We start from the raw sequence: 20544 nt of genomic DNA, 5'->3' as shown, positions 1-20544 counted from the left end.
AATATTTTCACAAGGCCAGTCCTTGAGTTTGCTGCGAAATATTGACAAAATAATGCAAAGTTATGAATGAATGGCCATATCTGTAATTCCCCAGGTTTGTTATCATTTATCAAAGTCTCCCCAGTGTAATGCATTTCCCTGTATGAATTGAGTCAAGATGACCGTAGCAATTTATATATACATATTATGTAATTTTTAAAAATTCATTCACGTGATTTAAGTGCATTTTATTAACCATCCTTAGCTGCCTTTGAGAACATGGTGGTGAGCTGTTGCTCTTGTCCTTCTACGAGTGGTCATAGGTTTGGAAGATGGTATCTGAGGAACCTTGATGATTTTCTGTAATGCATCTTGTGTATGGCATGCACTGCTTCTACTGACCATTGGTGGTAGAGGGAGTGAATGTTTGTGGATGTGGTGCCAATCAAGTGGGCTGCATTGTGTTGGATGGTGTCAAGCTTTCTGAAGGTTGCTGGAGCTGCACACATTCGTGCATTTGGGGAGTATTCAATTACTGACATACCAACAGGAAACAGAATATCCTTCTTTACTCTGTCACATTTGTTAATAATTTTGAATGCCTCAATAAGGTCACTTCTTAATCTTCTGTGTTTAATGAGTTTAAGCCCAGTCTCTCTAATCTTTCCTGTAACTGAAATCCCTCATTCCTTGTTTCATTCCAGTAAATCTGCTTTGAACTCTCCATGGCTTTAACATCCTTCCTTAAATAAGGTGCCCGGAACTGAAGATAATACTCCAAATGTGGTTTGACCAATAATTTGTAGATGTGTAGCATCACTTCCTTGTTTTTATATTCTATGCTGCTATTTATAGACCCAAGGATCCTGTAAACTTTCTTAACACCTGTTTCAACTTGCCTGGCCACTTTCAGAGAACCCCAACGCCCCGCTGCTTCTGAACTCCCCTCAAAGTTGTACCATTGAGCCTGCATTGTCTTCGGTGTTTCTTTTATCAAAATGTTTTACCTCAGATTTCTCTTGAAATCCATCTGCCAGCTGTCTGCCCATTTGGCCAACGTGTAAATGTTCCTCTGAAGTTGCTCAGCATCATCCTCACAATTCATCATTCTCCCTAGATTCATATTATCTGCAGATTTAGAGATTTTCCCTCAACATCTAACTGCAGAACCAATGACAGTCCTAGTCTGTCATTCAGTAACAGTGCCACAATTACCATCAGTCTATAGACCATCATAGTGCTGAAATAAAAGCCACTGCATCACCCATGTGTATGCTTTTTCTGCCTGTTTTCTGTGTACCTTCGCCTATTCTAGTGCACCTATATAGTGCTACCCTGGTGATTGCAGCATGTCTGGTAGAAGGCTTCTAATCTTTCAGGATGACTTTGAGCCGACTTGGCCCCATAAGGTTCCACTTTGAGTTGCACAAAGTCAACAAAAGTGGCAACAGCAAGGGCTGTGGTGGAGTGACAGTGGTCAAGAGTATTGAGTACAGGGGTTGGGAGGTCATGGTGCAGCTGTACAGGACATTGGTTAGGCCACTGTTGGAATATTGTGTGCAGTTCTGGTCTCCTTCCTATCAGAAAGATGTTGTGAAACTTGAAAGGGTTTAGAAAAGATTTACAAGGATGTTGCCAGGGTTGGAGGATTTGAGCTATAGGGAGAGGCTGAACAGGCTGGGACTGTTTTCCCTGGAGCGTCAGAGGCTGAGGGGTGATCTTATAGAGGTTTACAAAATTATGAGGGGCATGGATAGGATAAATAGGCAAAGTCTTTTCCCTGGGGTTCGGGAGTCCAGAACTAGAGGGTGTAGGTTTAGGGTGAGAGGGGAAAGATATAAAAGAGATCTAAGGGGCAACTTTTTCACACAGAGGGTGAGATGGGTATGGAATGAGCTGCCAGAAGAAGTGTTGGAGGCTGATACAATTGCAACATTTAAGAGGCATTTGGATGGGTGTATGAATAGGAAGGGTTTGGTGGGATATGGGCCGGGTGCTGGCAGGTGGGACTAGATTGGGTTGTGATATCTGGTCGGCATGGACGGATTGGACCAAAGGGTCTGTTTCCATGCTATACATCTCTATGATTCTATAACTTTAGTGTGAGGTTAAATGCTATTGTCCAGAGAGAACACAACAAATCTACGCTCAGTAGGGCCATTGCCACTCCCCAGGCTGTGTCTCAGCAGCACTGCCACTATAGGTTGCTCAACTGCTGAAACTTCATGCAGGTCAGTCTTCAACAATGGTAAATACAGCTTGACAATAACAACCTGAGCTTCTTTCTTGGGATATGGATATCACTGGCTCGCCTATCCTTCATTGCCCTTGAGAAGATGGTGGTAAGTTATCACTTTGAATCACCCCCAATTCTGTTAGACAGGGGATTGAAAGATTTTGACTCAGTGACGGTGAAGGAACAGCACCAAAATTCCAAGTTAAGTGGGGAGTGGCGTAAATGGGAAAGTGCAAGTAGTGATGTTCTGCTGCTCTTGTCCTTTCTGGTGATGGTGGTCAAAGGTGTGGAAAGTGCTGTTAAAGGAAGCCTAGTGAGCTGTTACGTGCAATATATAAATGCTGCTACTGTGTGGTGTCAGTATCTGAGATGGTGGCAAGGAGCATGAAATTGAGTAGTGATATTCACCAACCTCTTGTCCCCACGTTACTCCCTGGCTAGGTTCCAATTCTTTGATATCTTAAAAGGGGAAGGCTAGAGTTGCAATGAGTCTAGATTAGAGTGGTGCTGGAAAAGCACAGAAGTTCAGGCAGCATCCGAGGAGCAGTAAAATCAACTTTTCGGGCAAAAGTCCTTTATCAGACTCTGGTTTCCAGCATCTGCAGTCATTGTTTTTACCTCGAGTTGCTACGAGGCAAATGAGATAAATCCTTGAACATCTACAGCTTGTAAATGGGAAATGGTTGGAGGGTGAGAGAGAAGTTCAGTGTGAGGAGGATGATAAGGATTGAGCAATGGTTTCAGCCTCACCACTGGCCATGGCTTTAGTCATAGGTGCTGCAGTGATGGCAACATGATTGCCCCAGTCAAGATGTGGACATGCAGCCACGCTGAACCCCATTGATTAACTCCTGCCACCTTCAAATATATACCACTTTGCCCTACGAGAGAAAGAATTCTGTCACTGAGTGCCATGTAATCTATTTGTCACATACGAGAGTCATGGTTGAACAGTTCAGTGCATACAGGTTATGAGATGTGGCTGTAAAGCTTATAGCAGTGTAGCTGTGTTAAGTGTGTAAGGGTAATGCTTGCAGCTACACATGAAATATAGGCTGTGCTTCAGTAGAGCTTGTTGGTAGGTCAGTAGAAGGAGTGTGATGAGCTGCGTTTGAGGTTAGTAGTTCCATTGAAGGTACATGGTGTTTGAGAATGAATTTACTAACTATGGGCACTAATGACTTGGTAAACTTTGAGCACTATACCCAAGTCTTCAGGGCTCATGCCTTGTATTGAGACTATTGCTTATTTGGTGATGCTACCTCTACAACATTGTCTGTAGATCTTCCTGACATAATGTTGATCAAGAAACTCTTCCCTCCTGCTCTTCACATGGAACAAATTTCTTATTGCTGCACTGGTAAATCTTTCACATGCTTTCTCTGCTATTGCACAATGAGTTAGTCTTCTAAGTCTGACTGCTGCAGACAAAATGCATCTCACCATTTCAAAAGGTGTGCTGACTTTAAGTGCTTTAAGGGATGCTAGCCCTACTGAAACATGCATCTATTCAACAGCCCATTTTGTAGGTTGCATGCCTCAGTCTGGAGCCAAGCTTGATCTAATGTTGTATCACTTTTCAAGGAAGGAGCGAGAGAGAAAGCAGGAAATTATAGACCAGTTAGACTGACCTCAGTGGTGGGAAAGATGCTGGAGTCAATTATAAAGGACGAAATTACGGCACATCTGGATAGCAGTAACAGGATAGGTCAGAGTCAGCATGGATTTATGAAGGGGAAATCATGCATGACTAATCTTCTGGAATGTTTTGAGGATGTAACTCTGAAGATGGACAAGGGAGATCCAGTGGATGTAGTATACCTGGACTTTCAGAAAGCCTTTGATAAAGTCCCACATAGGAGGTTAGTGAGCAAAATTAGGGCGCATGGTATTGGGGGCAAAGTACTGACTTGGATTGAAAATTGGTTGGCTGACAGGAAACAAAGAGTAGTGATAAACAGCTCCATTTCAGAATGGCAGGCGATGACCAGTGGGGCACCGCAGGGATCAGTGCTGGGACCGCAGCTTTTTACAATATATATTAATAATATAGAAGATGGTATTAATAGTAATGTTAGCAAATTTGCTGATGATACAAAGCTGGGTGGCAGGGTAAAATGTGATGAGGATGTTAGGAGATTACCGGGTGACCTGGACAGGTTAGGTGAGTAGACAGATGCATGGCAGATGCAGTTTAATGTGGATAAATGTATGGTTATCCACTTTGGTGGCAAGAACAGGAAGGCAGATTACTACCTAAATAGAGTCAAGTTAGGTAAAGGGGCAGTAAAAAGCGATCTGGGTGTTCTTGTACACCAGTCAATGAAGGTAAGCATGCAGGTATAGCAGGTAGTGAAGAAAGCTAATAGCATGCTGGCCTTCATAACAAGAGGGATTGAGTATAGAAAGAGGTTCTTCTGCAGCTGTACAGGGCCCTGGTGAGACTGCACCAGGAATATTGTGTGCAGTTCTGGTCTCCAAATTTGAGGAAAGACATTCTGGCTATTGAGGGAGTGCAGTGTAGGTTCATGAGGTCAATTCCTGGAATGGCGGGACTATCTTATGTTGAAAGATTAGAGCAACTGGGCTTGTATACACTTGAGTTTAGAAGACTGAGAGGGGATCTGATTGAGACGTGTAAGATTATTAAAGGATTGGACACTCTGGAGGCAGGAAACATGTTTCCGCTGATGGGTGAGTCCCGAACAAGAGGACACAGCTTAAAAATAAGGGGTAGGCCATTTAGGACAGAGATGAGGAGAAACTTCTTCACCCAGAGAGTGGTGGCTGTGTGGAATGCTCTGCCCCAGAAGGCAGTGGAGACCCAGTCTCTGGATTCGTTTAAGAAAGAGTTGGATAGAGCTCTCAAGGATAGTGGAATCAAGGGTTATAGAGATAAGGCAGGAACAGGATACTGACTGAGGATGATCAGCCATGATCATAATGAATGGTGGTGCAGGCTCGAAGGGCAGAATGGCCTACTCCTGCACCTATTGTCTATTGAACAGGTTCATTGCAGTCGTGCATTTGCAATAGTGGCCTATTGAATTTTAGTCCCCATGTGTTACTATTGTATATTACATTTTTCAGGTAGGCAAAAGTGAGGACTGCAGATGCTGGAAACCAGAGTCTAGATTAGTGTGGTGCTGGAAAAGCACAGCAGGTCAGTCAGCATCCAAGGAGTGGGAAAATCAACGTTTAGGGCAAAAGCCCTTCATCAGGAATTACATTTTTCACGTGATTGGAAGATTTTCCTCACCATTCATTGCTAAAGGAATAAAGACACACAGTAGAACCACATTTCTCAATACTTTTTGATGCCATTTTATTTCTTTAACAGCTCATGTGCTGAAACATTTGAAAGTAAAGTTTCTAACCTGATATAAACATAAAATTGTATATTTCTTTTATAATGATATGATATGAATGTTTCTATGCAATAGTCATTTCAGATTACTTACAGTGTGGAAACAGGCTCTTCACCCCAACAAGCCCACACTGACCCTCCGAAGAGCAATCCAACCAGACCCATTCCCCGACATTTACCCCTTCACCTAACACTACGGGCAATTTAGCATGGCCAGTTCACCTGACCTGCACATCTTTGTGACTGTGGGAGGAAACCGGAGCACCCGGAGGAAACCCACGCAGACACGGGGAGAATGTGCAAACTCCACACAGACAGTTGCCTGGGGCGGGAATTGAACCCAGGGCCCTGGCACTGTGGGGTAGCAGTGCTAATCACTGTGCCACCATGCTGCCCCTATCCTTAGGCTAGTGATCTATCCTTTTGAATACAACTAATAAAGGAACCGATTTATTTTTGCAGTGGAAGCCTTTGTTTATTTAGTCACAAAGAGTAAAGAGAGCACTATATATTTTCCAGTGACCAATAATAAAACTTGTTGCTTCATTGTTTCTGTGCAGCACTTTGCAATTTTTTCCAAATCGTTTCATTGGAGATGCACCTCCACCCTGCCTAGAGTAGTGTAAGCAGCACTTTGGTGGATATTCAAAGTAATACATACATTTATTCATATAGTGCTTAATTCACATAACACATTTGAAACGTGAAGTGTGTATGTCTCCTAATAGACTTCAAAAAATATAGCTGACCAGGCATAGAACATAACAAGTACAATGTCGCAGTTGGAGCCAAATAGAGTTTGTGGTACAATATAACATATCATCAGAAGTCTCAGGTACAGGTGACCATTGTTTATTTAAGTGCACGCAGGGTGAGTCAGCTTTACAGTCTGAAACAGTTTTATAGTCTGAGGTACTCTGAGAAAAATCACAAGTGTGCATTTCTAATATAAACCTTAAGTCACATACGCAAACCCTTATTCAGTTCTAATTTTGTCAACTTAGAATCACTCTTCAAACTGATGTTTTGCCATTGGTTTGCTTAGGCATTGTTTGTGCAGTCTGGAATACATCTTTGTTTCTATCACTCATTTCTTGACAAGCCCGTTGTTCTTGTCATCTTCTTCCTTATTCTGTCTAGAGTGCTTCTGTAAACCTTCTGGTCTGTTCTTTTCTGCTTACACCTTATTTTATTTTGAGACACTTCTACCTAAAACCATTTAATCCTTTCAAAGTTTTAAAAAGAAAACCATCTGAAAGCCAAAGTCTTATAATACAATGCTGGTATCCCTGCCTCTAAGCTAGAAATTCTCTATATATAACCTATATTGACCATCAATTTCAAGACTTGATATATAATGTGGCCAAACACATTGAATCCTTCCAGCAAGTACCAATTGCATGCGTTAAGAGTGGGAAAGGTTCCTGGTCAGCCTGTACTGTTACTATCCATTGCTCTCAACTGTAATATGCATGTAAAAAATATGGTGCCATAGCATTTCTGACTCCCTAAGCATTGTGTAACACCACAATTTAAGGGAAAGAAGGTGGCATAGCAGTAATGCTACTGGACTAATATTACAGAGGTCTGGACTAAAATGAAACTGGAATTTAAGGCTAATCTTAGTAATGGTGACTGAGAAAATAGGACTCATTGTAAATAAACAAGTCCACCTGAACAGTAAGAGAAAACATTGATAGTTATGTAGTGTTTGGAACAAGAAACTCCAAGCAAACAGGAAATTAGCTGATAGCTGAGGGCTTGTGGCCTGAGTTCAAGTTGCAATCCAGGATTTGATGAGCCAAGAAAGTGCATTCATAATGTGGTGAAACATGTTGGGAGACGATATGGAAATCCTTCCCAAGTATACCTGTGATAGGTGGTAAACAGCAGGAGAGATTCCTGGTCAGTCATGCGATGAAAAGAAAATAGAACCCTCTGGCATCTCTGTTCTTAGCTCTGACTACACCATTGCTTGCCTTCTGTGGGCCCCAGAGGTTTGATTCTGCCTGTTATGTCTGGTTAATACCTTCTATGGCTGTAAAACCTGGACCACAGGAAATTAAATGGCCAACACACTCCAAATGTTTAAAATGTGGACATAGATAAGAATGCTCAGAATATCTTTGAAATATACAGTAAACAACGAAAATGACTTTGGGAGAATGAAATCTAGGAAAGGCATGATAGACATCATCAAGTTTCAAAAATTGAGTTAGTTTGGCCATCCAAAAAGATGCAACAGTATACTCAGAACAATGCTAAAAATACACAAGGACAGTGAACAAATCTACCCCAGAAAAACAATCGAGTTGCACAAGAAAATTGGGGACAAATAATCAAAGAAATGTCACTCCCGTAAGTTGCAGGAAAGGAAATGTTGAGTGTTAGGTATGATGCATCAGAATTAATGCTTTCCTTGTGTGTTGTGGCTTTGATGAAGATTTGATAATTATTGAGGATTTTGATGAATTCTGTTAATTCTGCCTCTTCATGAATCCAAATGGCCTGTTTGTCAGGATGGCGATGGCGGGCTGTTTGCCATTCCCTACCTGGAAGGAATGTTGGTCACCAACTTGAAAAGTGTAATATGCTTGGTGTAAAGTTCAACCCCAAGAGCTTGTTGAACAAGCAGCATCAAGCATTGGGCAAACTAAGCTATCAGGAGCTATCAGGAGGCAGAGAAGAGAGGACAGTTTACTGTAGAACCCATTGGCTCAACATTATGTTCAAACTACTGGCCATTGGGACTTTTCAGTTCCTGAAAATACTGCTCTTGATTATTCTATGATCACTATTTTACCAAATAGACGACAGTGACTTTCATCCCTTGTTTGCCTGTCAGCAAGTCACAATGCATATTATCTGTTGGTGGTTCTCTAACTCACTGAGTTATGAGGTTTTCATGCATTCCCTTGAACAACTCAGGCTTTGAAACATTTAAATATTCCAATTTCTTTTGATTATGCATCATTAGAGTCATCTCGCTGTTTCTAGGTAACATTTTCATTATTCATAGAGCAAATTAAGTACTAGAACATAGAACATAGAACAATACAGCACAGAACAGGCCCTTCTGCCCACGATGTTGTGCCGAACTTCTAACCTAGATTAAGCACCCATCCATGTACCTATCCAAATGCCGCTTAAAGGTCGCCAATGATTCTGACTCTACCACTCCCACGGGCAGCGCATTCCATGCCCCCACCACTCTCTGGGTAAAGAACCCACCCCTGACATCTCCCCTATACCTTCCACCCTTCACCTTAAATTTATGTCCCCTTGTAACACTCTGTTGTACCCGGGGGAAAAGTTTCTGACTGTCTACTCTATCTATTCCTCTGATCATCCTATAAACCTCTATCAAGTCACCCCTCATCCTTCGCCGTTCCAACGAGAAAAGGCCGAGAACTCTCAACCTATCCTCGTACGACCTATTCTCCATTCCAGGCAACATCCTGGTAAATCTTCTCTGCACCCTCTCCAAAGCTTCCACATCTTTCCTAAAGTGAGGCGACCAGAACTGCACACAGTACTCCAACTGTGGCCTAACCAAAGTCCTGTACAGCTGCAACATCACTTCACGACTCTTGAATTCAATCCCTCTGCTAATGAACGATAATACTCCAGAGGCCTTCTTACAAACTCTATCCACCTGAGTGGCAACTTTCAAAGATAATTTTTTTTTCTTCTTTGCTATTCTTCCACTAAATCTCTGGAGCTATTCGGAGGCCTGTAGAAAACTCCCAACAGGGTCACTCTCCTTTCCTGTTCCTAACTTCAGCCCATACTACAACTTTCCTGTCCTTAACCAACAATACCACACCTCCCTCTCTTTTACCATCTTCTCTGTTCTTACTTAAACATCTAAATCCTGGAACCTGCAACAACCTTTCCTGTCCTTGCTCTAACCATGTCTCCGAAATGGCCACAACATCGAAGTCCCAGGTACTGTTTCTTCGGATCTGATATTCTGCGGCACAGCTCATTTTTTTCAAAATAAGGATGTTGAACCAAGATAGTTATACATATAACCTGCTGTTGTATAGGATGTAGACTTACCCTGGACTCATTACAGACAATATTGCATTAGCTGCCTCTGAAAGGTAGTTGAATATATAATCTGCTGTTGTATAGGGATATAGATTTGCTCTGGACTTATTACAGGCAATATTGCATTAGCTGCCACTGAAACATTCTGCCAAATGTTAATTTTTATGGCAGAAAGTGGAGGTGAATATCTAAGAGGACATGTAATGGCAGCCTGATCCAATACTACAGGCTTTACACTACTTCCCAAATGTAATTTCTGTCTCATTGGATTACTTCACTTCTTTCTGGTTATCCTAATGTTCCTCCAGCAGAAGTATATTTATGTGTCTTAGCCCTAAATCTCAAAATTATTAACATGTTAGCAAATTTTACTGCATATTTTTGAAGTTTATTTTTCTTTTCCAATCTATTTCAAGGTTATTTAAAACTACATATCAATGTATAAACTTAAGGAAATAAATCGCAGCTTGTCATAATTGTCCCATGTATATTACCCAAAACATCCCATATTCCCGCACTGGCTGAGGTCCTTCTCAGTCTCTCCTCTCACCTGAGATGTGGTGACCCTCAGATCAAATCAGCAGCAGTTGTCTCTATCTAATAACAGAGCAACCCCTAAGGTCAGGAAGAGCTATGGTGGCTTTACCAATGGGATTTTAGCATCTGACTGAAACTGTGTGACAGTGTCTGACTCTTTACAAATTGTACATTTTATGATTTTTATATATATTTCATTGTTTTAACTGTGTTTAATGTGTAGCATAAGTTCATAGAATTATAGAACTTTACAGGACAGAATGAGGTTATTCGACCCATCATGTCGGTACTGGCTCGTGAAAGAGCTACCCAGCTAGTTCCCTTTTCAAATCCTATCTCTGTAGCTCTCTAACATTACTTTCAAATATATCTCTACCTCTGTTTTGAAACCTCCTGTGAAATTTGTCTCTCCCCCATTCTTCCAGGCGGCACATTCTGAGTAAATAGGTTTCTCCTCATCTCACTCCTAGGTCTCTTGCTGACAATCTTGAAATTGTGACCTCTAGTTACTGACAGACCAACTAGTGGAAACAGAATATCCCTTCCTTACCCTGTCAAAATTGTTCAAAATTTTCCTTGTGATTTTTTTGGGATTTTTCAATGATTTCCTCTGTCTCTCGCTCCTTGTAGGTGACTAATTTAACCATATATAGGAAAGTATTCCCAAGGGAGAACATCAATGGGACTTGAGCCATTTTGAAGATGAAACAATCATGGGGTAGGGAAGAACCAGCAATCAAAAGAAGAAAATAACAATCTGGTCAGGCCATCAGTTAGAATGCAGGCATAGAATGTAATTAGGAAATAGGATGTTATCCTTTCCAAGATGAATTGAATAGAAAAATGTAGAGGTTCCACTTCATTTATGCAGGGTATTGGTGAAAGCAAATTTGAAGGTTTGTACACAGTTTTGGTATCTTTATTCAAGGATAGATGTAAATGCATTGCAACCAGTTGAAAGAAGCTTACTCAACTAATATCAGGAATGGACGGAAATGTTGGACACATTAGACTTGTTTTTGGTAGAGTTTAGAATATAAAAAGGTTAAAACATATAAGATCCTAAGGGGTGTATGTGGACAGGATGTTTCCTCTTATGGTAAAGGCTAGAATTCGGAGTAACTATTTCAAAATACCCACTTCAGACAGGGATAAGGAGGTCTGATCTCTCTCAGAGGTTGACAGTCTTTGGAGCAAAAGTAAAACAGGTGAAATGTTTTTGGACGTCGACGGGAATGTGGAATAATCAAGTCGGCTTGAGGAGCTACGTGAATTACTGCTGATCCTAATTTGTCTCCTCGTATGTAATCGGATGGAATAGATTTGTATTTTTTTGATGTACAAGCTGTCTATATTTCATTTAGTTTATGTCATCTGGGTTCTAAAATAAACAAGCTAGAAGAGCAAGTCAAGCTGTAGGACAACACAATTTGGAGGCAATTGTCAAACTAGGCTTAGGTTTATGTGAGTTTAGCTTTACAGTAATTTAAAAAAAATCATTGGATGGATTTTGTGAAAAGGGAGGTTAACAGCGAGCAGCCAGCATTTACTGTCCTTATCTTCTCTGAATCTGACTGCTACTTCAGGATGTTGATATGTGGGACTGTAGTTTGTCACTCAGGGTTCTGACACAAACTGTGCAGTGGACCTTGCCCTGTCCCTGTCACCAAGAATTCAGTGAGATTTTCAAATTTCCCACTCTCACATCACTGTCAGAAACCCGTTAGCAAGTTACATCTAGTTAAGTCATGTGTAACTGGTCTTTCAACAGTAGTGTGAATAATCACACTTTAAAAACCAAACTTTCTGTACTGAAAATGTAACCATGTCATGCACATATTTATTTTTCTTTAAACATGTGTCTGATTTACGTAATCTAAATGGTGACCTGTAAACTGGATTCCTCTCCCTGTTTAGGAAATAGCATAGCTCTACTACTTACTTTTTCAGTTGAAACTTAGCACTTGGGTAATCAAAACTGCATGAGGAGCTAAAAGATACATGCTTGTATTTATTGAGTGCAAAAGATCGTAAGTTTCGTCTGGGAAATATTGGTGGTAGTAAAAGAGTTGTATTGTTCCAAATGGCCTTGTATGAAGAGGTTATAATGATGGCATATGTTGATAGACTGCATGAATATTCTATGGCTTTCAATAAGTATCAGTAATTTTACCAGAATGAATCTATTCATTTGGAAAATGTCTTTTTATGGACGTGTTAACGCTGAGATAACAGAATAACAGCTAACAAGTTAGAAAAATTGCAATCTGAATATTTAGACTTATGAATGTGAGTAATATTCATTTTTTTTCTTCTTGTTCTGACCCACTTCAGCTTTTTATAAAACTTGTTTTCACATAGTTGAGTCTTATGTCTCATGTTCATGCACTCATAGGGCAGAATGTTCTGCCCCCACCTAGAGCATTTAAAAATCCTGGAGAAGGAACTTAATTGGGCGAGAGGCCAAAATTCAGATTCCTGATGCCTGGTTAAAGTTTTGGCATCAAGTTCTCAGAATCTTTCAGGTGGGTTGGTTTTCTCCACTGTGATGGTCAAGACCTGTATTGCATTCATTAGCGTGCAATGACTACTCTCTAATACTCCAGTCTACTGGAATTACATTCATGCGTGCAATGTTGTTAGACAAAAATGAGAAAAACATGTGTTCACAAACCCGACTGAGACTGATATGAGGTAGGGCAGACTTGTGGCATGAATCTCTGGTGAGTACACATGTCTCAGCATTATGGGTGCTTCAGAACCAAGGTGCTTCTTTGTTAAATGGTTACAATGTAAGGATAGTGGCTGCTCATTCTATTCAGCCTGCCCAAGAGAAGCAGCCACACTGGCTGATGCCTAACTCAAGCACTCAACACAAAAGGTGCTAGCTGCAAATAGAGAATGGGCAAAACAACTGGCGAATGAGGTGTACTGGTGAGGGTGAAGGAACAGGTGGATTGAAGAAGGGGCATGTAAGGCTAAGGGATACTGGCAGGGTCTGGGCTCAGGGGGAAGCTTGGTAAGTTCGAGAGACATCATAAATGGGGCTAGAGTTACATAGAAGGTTGTAGCCTGGCAGAAGGGACACATGAGAAAAGGAGAAGACCATCAATAATGTTGGGACTTTTAAGAGTGCAGGTTACAGGACCAGGACTGAGTGTGAAAGAATTGAAAGAAATATTCACACAAACCATCAATCTTTTCAGGCTGGTCAAAAGAGATTGCCTTTCTAAGAATATGCAGCAGAATGTTCCAAGCTCAATGGGAGAGGTGCAATTCTAGATTTTGTCATATAAAATGAAGGTGGGCAGCTGGATGAAGTAACAGAAGGTGACCATTTTGGAGATAAAGAACACAGTTAGATTTAGCATTATCACAGAACGGGACAAAGATAGAACAGGAGAAGAAGTTCTAAACTCGGATAAGGCAAAAATTGTAAAGCTTGCAAAAAGAACATAGAATATAGAATTATACGGCGCAGAACAGGCCCTTTGGCCCTTGATGTTGCGCCGACCTGTGAACTATTCTCAGCTCATTCCATGCCCTTACCACTCTCTGTGTAAAGAACTTTCCTCTGACATCTGTCTTAAATCTATCACCCCTCAATTTGTAGCTATGCCCTCTTGTACAAGTTGACGTCATCATCCTAGGAAAAAGTCTTTCTCTGCCTACCCTACCTAATCCTCTGATCATCTTGTATGTCTCTATCAAATCCCACCTTAGCCTTCTTCCTTCCAATGAGAATAGACCCAAGTCTCTCAGCCTTTCCTCATGAGACCTTCCCTCCAGACCAGGCAACATCCTGGTAAATCTCCTCTGCACCTTTTCCAATGCTTCCACATCCTTCCCGAAATATGGCGACCAGAACTGTACACAATATTCCAAGTGTGGCCGCACTAGCATTTTGTATAGTTGCAACATGATATTGCAGCTTTGGAACTCAATCCCTGTATGAATGAAACCTGACACACCGTATGCCTTCTTAACAGCACTATCAACCTGGGTGGCAACTTTCAGGGATCTATGTTCATGGATTCCAAGATCCCTCTGCACATCCACACTACCAAGAATTTTTCCATTGACCCAGTATTCTGCCTTCCTGTTATTCTTCCCAAAGTGCATCACCTCACATTTAGCTGCATTGAACTCCATTTACCACCTCTCAGCCCAATTCTGCAGTTTATCCAAGTGCCCCTGCAATCTGTAACATTCTTCCAAACTGTCCACTACTCCACTGACTTTAGTGTCATCTGCAAATTTACTAACCCATCCACCTGTGCCTGTGTCTAAGTCATTTATAAAAATGACAAACAGCAGTGGTCCCAAAACAGATCCTTGTGGCACACCACTAGTAACCGGACTCCAGGCTGAATATTTTCCATCAACCACCACTTGTTGCCTTCTTTCAGAAAGCCAGTTTTTAATCCAAACTGCTAAATCACCCTCACTTCAATGCCTCTACATTTTCTCCAACAGTCTACCATATGGAACCTTATCAAAGGCTTTACTGAAGTCCATATACACCACATCAACTGCCCTACCCTCATTTGCATGCTTGGTTACCTTCTCAAAAAACTCAATGAGGTTTTTGAGACACGACCTGCCCTTAACGAAACCATGTTGACTATCTGAAATCAAATTGTTGCTTGCTAGATGATTATAAATCTTAACTCTTATAATCCTTTCCAAAACCTTTCCTACAACAGAAGTAAAGCTCACTGGTCTATAATTACCTGGGTCATCTCTAACCCCCTTCTTGAATAAGGGCACAACATTTACAATCCTCTAGTCCTCTGGTGCTAAACCTGTAGACAATGACAACTCATATATCAAAGCCAAAGGCTCCGCTATCTCCTTCTTAGCTTCCCAGAGAATCCTCGGATAAATCCCATCTGGCCCAGGGGACTTGTCTGCTTTCACCCATTCTAGAATTGATAACACCTGTTCATAACTAATTTTGATCCTTTCTAGTCTAATATCTCATGCCTCATTCTTCTTCTCTACAATGTTCTCCTTTTCCTGAGTGAAAACTGATGAGAAATGTTTGTTTAGCACCTCTCCGATCTCCACAGGGTCCACACTCAACTTCCCACTTCTGTCTTTGACTGGCCCTATTCCTACTCTAGTCATCCTTTTATTCCTCACATAGCTATAGGAAGTTTTAGGGTTCTCCTTTATTCTATTTGCTAAAGACTGCTCGTGTCCTCTCTTTGCTCTTCTTAACTCTCTCTTTAAATCCTTCCTAGCTGATGTTTACAGCTACGTGAAAGAAAATCAGTGGCAAAACTGTGGGAAGCCCTCCAAAGTGAGATTCTATGTGCATAGTGCAGTCATGTCCTGACAAAGAAGATGGGTGCTGCTGTCATAGCCAGAATTCCCTGGTTATCCAGAAGCATACAGGATAAGACAAAGCAGAAAAACAAAGTTAATGATAGCCCCAAAAAATGCAATACTTTAAGAAGCTTGGTGGAGTATTGAAAGTACAGAAGTGAAGTGAGAAAGGAATACAAAGAGAGGGCGCGATAAAGCATTGGCGAGTAAGATTAAAGAAATTAAGAAAAATCCAAACGTGTTTTATCACTACATTAAGAGCAAGTGAATGACTAATGAACAGATTGGACCTGTCAGAAATAAACATTGTGTGTGTGAATGTGAAAGATTTGGGCAGGGTTCGAAATGTGTAATTTGTGTCTGTCTTCACAAAGGAAAGGGCTGATGCAGACATTAGATTGGAAAAGTAGGGTGAAGTATTAGATGAAATTAGCATCATGAAATGAAAAGTACTGGAGGCACTGATCTCCTTGAAGTTGGAAAAATCACCAGGGCCATATGAATTGTATCCTAGGCTGATAAGGAAGCCAGGGAGGAAATAGCTTTATGTATAGAATCACTCGTAGAATAAATTTGTCATTTCCTGTATTTTCACCTTTCTCTCTTAAAGTGTCTCTATTCTTCTATTTACCACCAATTCTCAAATTTTATCCACTGCTCATACTATCTACTTAAGAACCCTCTCTACTTCCCTTGTTATATGGTGTGTTAGAACAATGGCCCCAGTATGATTCAGATATAGAATCCAACGGTACAACTCCCATATTCCCCATCACTAGTGCCAGTACCCCACAAACCTGAAGCCACTTATACGGCACCAGTCTTTGAGCCAGACATTAATTTCTCTTAGCCAGTTTGCATGAGCCCAGATAATAATCCAGGGATTAATACTTTTGAGGATATGCTTCTTAATTTGGTACCTTGGTCTTCATCCTGACTGTGCAGAATTTACTTCCTGACTCTGCCATTGGCACCAACATGGATTATGACTACTGATACCTCATCCTCCCATTGTAGGATCCTCATCAACACTAAGCAGTTGCCCCAAACCCTGGCATCAAACAGACAACACAGCCCTGGACTCTTTGTCTCTTGTGGCTATAATGATCAGGGTCAATCCCCTTTACTATACTGTCCCCTACTATCACTGCTTCCTTTTTTGCTTCCCTACCTGAGTGTATTTCTGTTAATTTAGTTATGACAACTGAGTTCATCCACTGTGCAGACCTCACCCAAACCAGCTGAAATAACCTCAAATCTGTTGGACAATTGCAAAAACTAAGGCTCCTGCACTTCTGTCCCCTGAGACCCCTCATCTGCCTCACTCGCACTCACATCTTGCTTTGCCTGACCAGTGGCTAGATCAGAACACCGTATCCTAAGGGTGTGAGTCTGTCTTCTCGAATAAAGTGCCCAAAGAATTTACCCTTTTCCCTGTTATGTCACAGTATCTGTATCTTAGCCTCCTGCTCATAAATTCTGTGCTGACGCTGCTTGAGCTACAGTCATTTACTGCAGACATGTTTTTCCTGGAACACACTGGCATCCAGGAGCTCTCACACTAAAATTAAAATGTGAAACGGAAATAAAGCCTGATGAAATATTAAAAACAGAACAGTGCAGAATTCAGAATTCATGAGCCATTCTGCATGGTCTAACTGATCTCAGATGGAGGCTGATGACCTTGCAGACACACTGAAATTCCCTTGTGGACTTTCAAGGGATTACAGGTTCACTTTGGAAATCCTTCAGCAATTATCGTGCTAAGAGATAAAAATCCTCTATGGAAAATAATAGGAAGAGAAAAGTCAGTTTTATAGTCAGCTCTGTAATTAAGAGAAAAGATAAAGAAAGCGTAAATTATTGCAGTTCCTGTATCCTAAATCTACCACAGAAAATAGAACAAACAAAAAAATGAATGGAAAGCAAGAATTCTTGAAGAAAGGTTGAAGTAAGTTACTGTAGAGTGAATTTTGTAGCGATATGTATTAATATTATATTTGCAAAAGCTCAACTTTTCAGCATAGACAAGAGAATGGTTGTAAATTTTAATTTTGCCACCTAACACGGTAGCCTAATGGAGGTGATTGCCCACCCATGATAAAACTTGCCTGACTTTCATTGCATTGCAATCAAACAATAGATGATCCATTACTTTGCATGCAACAGACTTGAAACTTACCCCCATTGTTTTATACTGGATTAGTGGTGCTGGAAGAGCACAGCAGTTCAGGCAGCATCCAACGAGCAGCGAAATCGACGTTTCGGGCAAAAGCCCTTCATCAGGAATAAAGGCAGTGAGCCTGAAGCATGGAGAGATAAGCTAGAGGAGGGTGGGGGTGGGGAGAGAGTAGTTTTATGTCAGCCACAATACTATACAACAGGAGCTTAGTAAATCTTGCTGCAGTTAGACTGAAAACAGAATATGGAGAGGAAGAAATGCACTTACCTCTGAGTAGTGGCACAGTGCATCTTGCTGTTCTGTATGTTATTGGAAAGATTACTTATTAAAAAGTGTTTCATAATTGAGTGCAATATTCTCAGGAGCACAAAAATCACATTCATATTTTAGAAAATATATGTTTCACATATATACCTTACAATTGACTAATGCTTATTAAAATATACTTGAAAATATTTTTGTCCAGAAATCCAGTGAATATTATGGAAAGAATATATTTTGTTTGTTTGTTTCAACTGAATTTCCCTGCCTGAAACATCATAAGAACTAGGAGCTGTAGTAGGCAATTCAAACCCTCCAGCCTGTTTTGCCATTTATTATGCTTGATCTCATCTCAGTCTCAACTCTACTTTCCTGCCCACTCCACATAACCCTTTAAGCCGTTACTAATTAAACATCTAACTATCTTCTCCTTAAATTTATTCAGTGCCCTCGCATCGATTGCATTATGGGACAGTGAACTCCACAGATTCATCTATTTTATATCTGCCACTTCTTAGCCCAAAACAATGTCCTCTAGTTGCAGATTATCTGACAAGGGGAAACCCTTGATCCATGTCCAGCTTGTCAATCCCCTTTAACATCTCATATACCTCAATTAGATTTCCCCTCATTCTTCTAAACACAAGTGAGTATCGTCCTGAACTGCTCAATCTCTCCTCATAACACAAGCCTTTCATCTTTGGAATTAATCTAATGAACCTTGTCTGAACTGCCTCCATTGCAGTGACTTACTTCCTCAAATAAGGGACCAAAGCTGTACGCAGTACCCCACATGCAGTTTTGCCAATACCTTGTACAATCGCAGCAAGTGGTTCCCCATTTTTTTAATGCATTCCTTTTGCAACAAATGCCAAAGTGACTTCTCATTACCTGCTATACTTGCAACTCATCCCCTGCTCTGAAGCATTTTAAAGTTTCTTTCCATTTAAAAAAAAAGTTGCCTTTTCATTCTTCTGATCAAAAGAGATAACCTCACACTTATCCGCATTCAACTCCATCTGCCAAACTTTGGTCCATTCACCTAACTTTTCATATCCATTTCAAAATGTCTTATTTCTCATTCCCACCTATTTTAGTGTCTTCTACAAATTTGTCTATAGCACATTTTTTCTCTGCATCAGAGTCATTAAGGTATGTTATAAATAGCTGGAGCCTGAGAACCAAACCTTATTGCATGCCACTAGTTAGAATTTACCAACCAGAAAAATACTAATTTATCCTGATTCTCTTTTTCTGTTGGTTAGCCATTCTTTTATCCAGCTAACATAGCCCAACTATACAAACTTGTCTAGTGCAATCATGCCTTGCATATTAGCCTTTTCTGCAGCACCTTATCTCATTCCTTCTGGATGTTCAGCATTTTGAGGGGTCAGTTAACTTGGATGGCTGGTTTGTGAAGCAGAGATGTTGTCAACACCATGGTTCAATTCCCTTAGTGGCTAAGGTTACCGTAATAGACTCTTCTTCTCAGCCCGTTCCCTCACCTGAGACATGGTGACTCATCAGTCATCTCTCTCTCTCCAATGAAACAACAGTCCTATGGTCCAGTATGACTACGGTGAATTTACTTTACTTTAGTGTTTTGAAATTTTACTTAGATGGAAATCAGCTGAAACCTGTTTTCTTTAGGATATTTTTCTCTCTCTCTTTTCATCATAGGTCATAAACATAGCCAAAACAAAAACAAAAGGAAATGGCATCAAGGACTATCCAGCAATATTTTGTCCGATCTGGATAACTTCAAAAGTAGTATTGCAATACCCAATTTAGCCATCATGGACAACAGTACCACCAGAACAAAAAGTCACAAGAGAACAAAACGTTTTTTGTCCTACCCTCGGTATGTTGAAGTTATGGTGGTTGCAGACAGTAGAATGGTCGAACATCACGGAGCGAATCTTCAACATTATGTTCTCACTTTAATGTCCATTGTAAGTATGTCTGTTCATATTTTCTCAAGTGCTTTATTATACTAATAGTTTCTAAAGTACTTTATTTCAAAGTATTTCATGCACTACAAAAGACCAGTAGTTGCTGCTCTTAATACTAGTTAAACATATTGATCCCTGATGCCTGAAGAATAAAATATTATGTTTTATAGTCATCTCCTTGTCCCTGCACTGTTTTTTAATATGTCAACTTCAATCAACCCTTCAGCCTGATTGAACTTAAAGCTGTTCTTAAGATCAGCCTCCTGGAGTTAACTTGTAAAAATTACTGTTTTATATTTTATGACAAGCATCTTTTGAAAATCTAACTTGTTTTAGAAGTTGTAAGATGTCAAACATCATAGTCTCACACTGTAATGTATTTTAAAAATGAAAATTGGAAAATCTACAAACACGCAGCAAGTCTGTTGTCAACCGTACATAAAAACAGAATTTAATCCTGCAAGTGTATACACTTTTATTACTGTTTACAGTTAACCCCATATGTTTAACACTTTATTTACAATTTTTGCAGGTGGCTACCATCTATAAAGATCCAAGCATTGGAAATCTTATCAATATTGTAGTTGTGAAACTAATTATTATAAATAGTGAGCAGGTAACATATTAATTAGATACTGAAATATTC

The 20544-nt window shown here is 40.4% G+C and overlaps 1 protein-coding gene across 6 annotated transcripts in view; it reads left to right on the top strand.

The window, feature by feature from the left end:
- adamts9 (ADAM metallopeptidase with thrombospondin type 1 motif, 9) overlaps window positions 1–20544 on the top strand; it is a 256708-nt gene that overhangs the window by 36974 nt on the left and 199190 nt on the right. For all 6 annotated transcript variants that reach the window (XR_011962042.1, XM_072582481.1, XM_072582483.1 and 3 more), the window contains exons 4-5: window positions 19627–19898; window positions 20431–20514. Coding sequence is in view for 5 of the 6 variants with exons in the window: in XM_072582481.1 (XP_072438582.1) it covers window positions 19627–19898; window positions 20431–20514 (356 nt within the window). In the remaining variant the exon portion in view is untranslated. The remainder of the gene's footprint in view (window positions 1–19626; window positions 19899–20430; window positions 20515–20544) is intronic.

This window comes from Chiloscyllium punctatum, chromosome 12 (assembly GCF_047496795.1).
Source record: "Chiloscyllium punctatum isolate Juve2018m chromosome 12, sChiPun1.3, whole genome shotgun sequence".
Classification (NCBI taxonomy): domain Eukaryota; kingdom Metazoa; phylum Chordata; class Chondrichthyes; order Orectolobiformes; family Hemiscylliidae; genus Chiloscyllium; species Chiloscyllium punctatum.
This window is presented reverse-complemented; position numbering and strand designations above follow the sequence as displayed.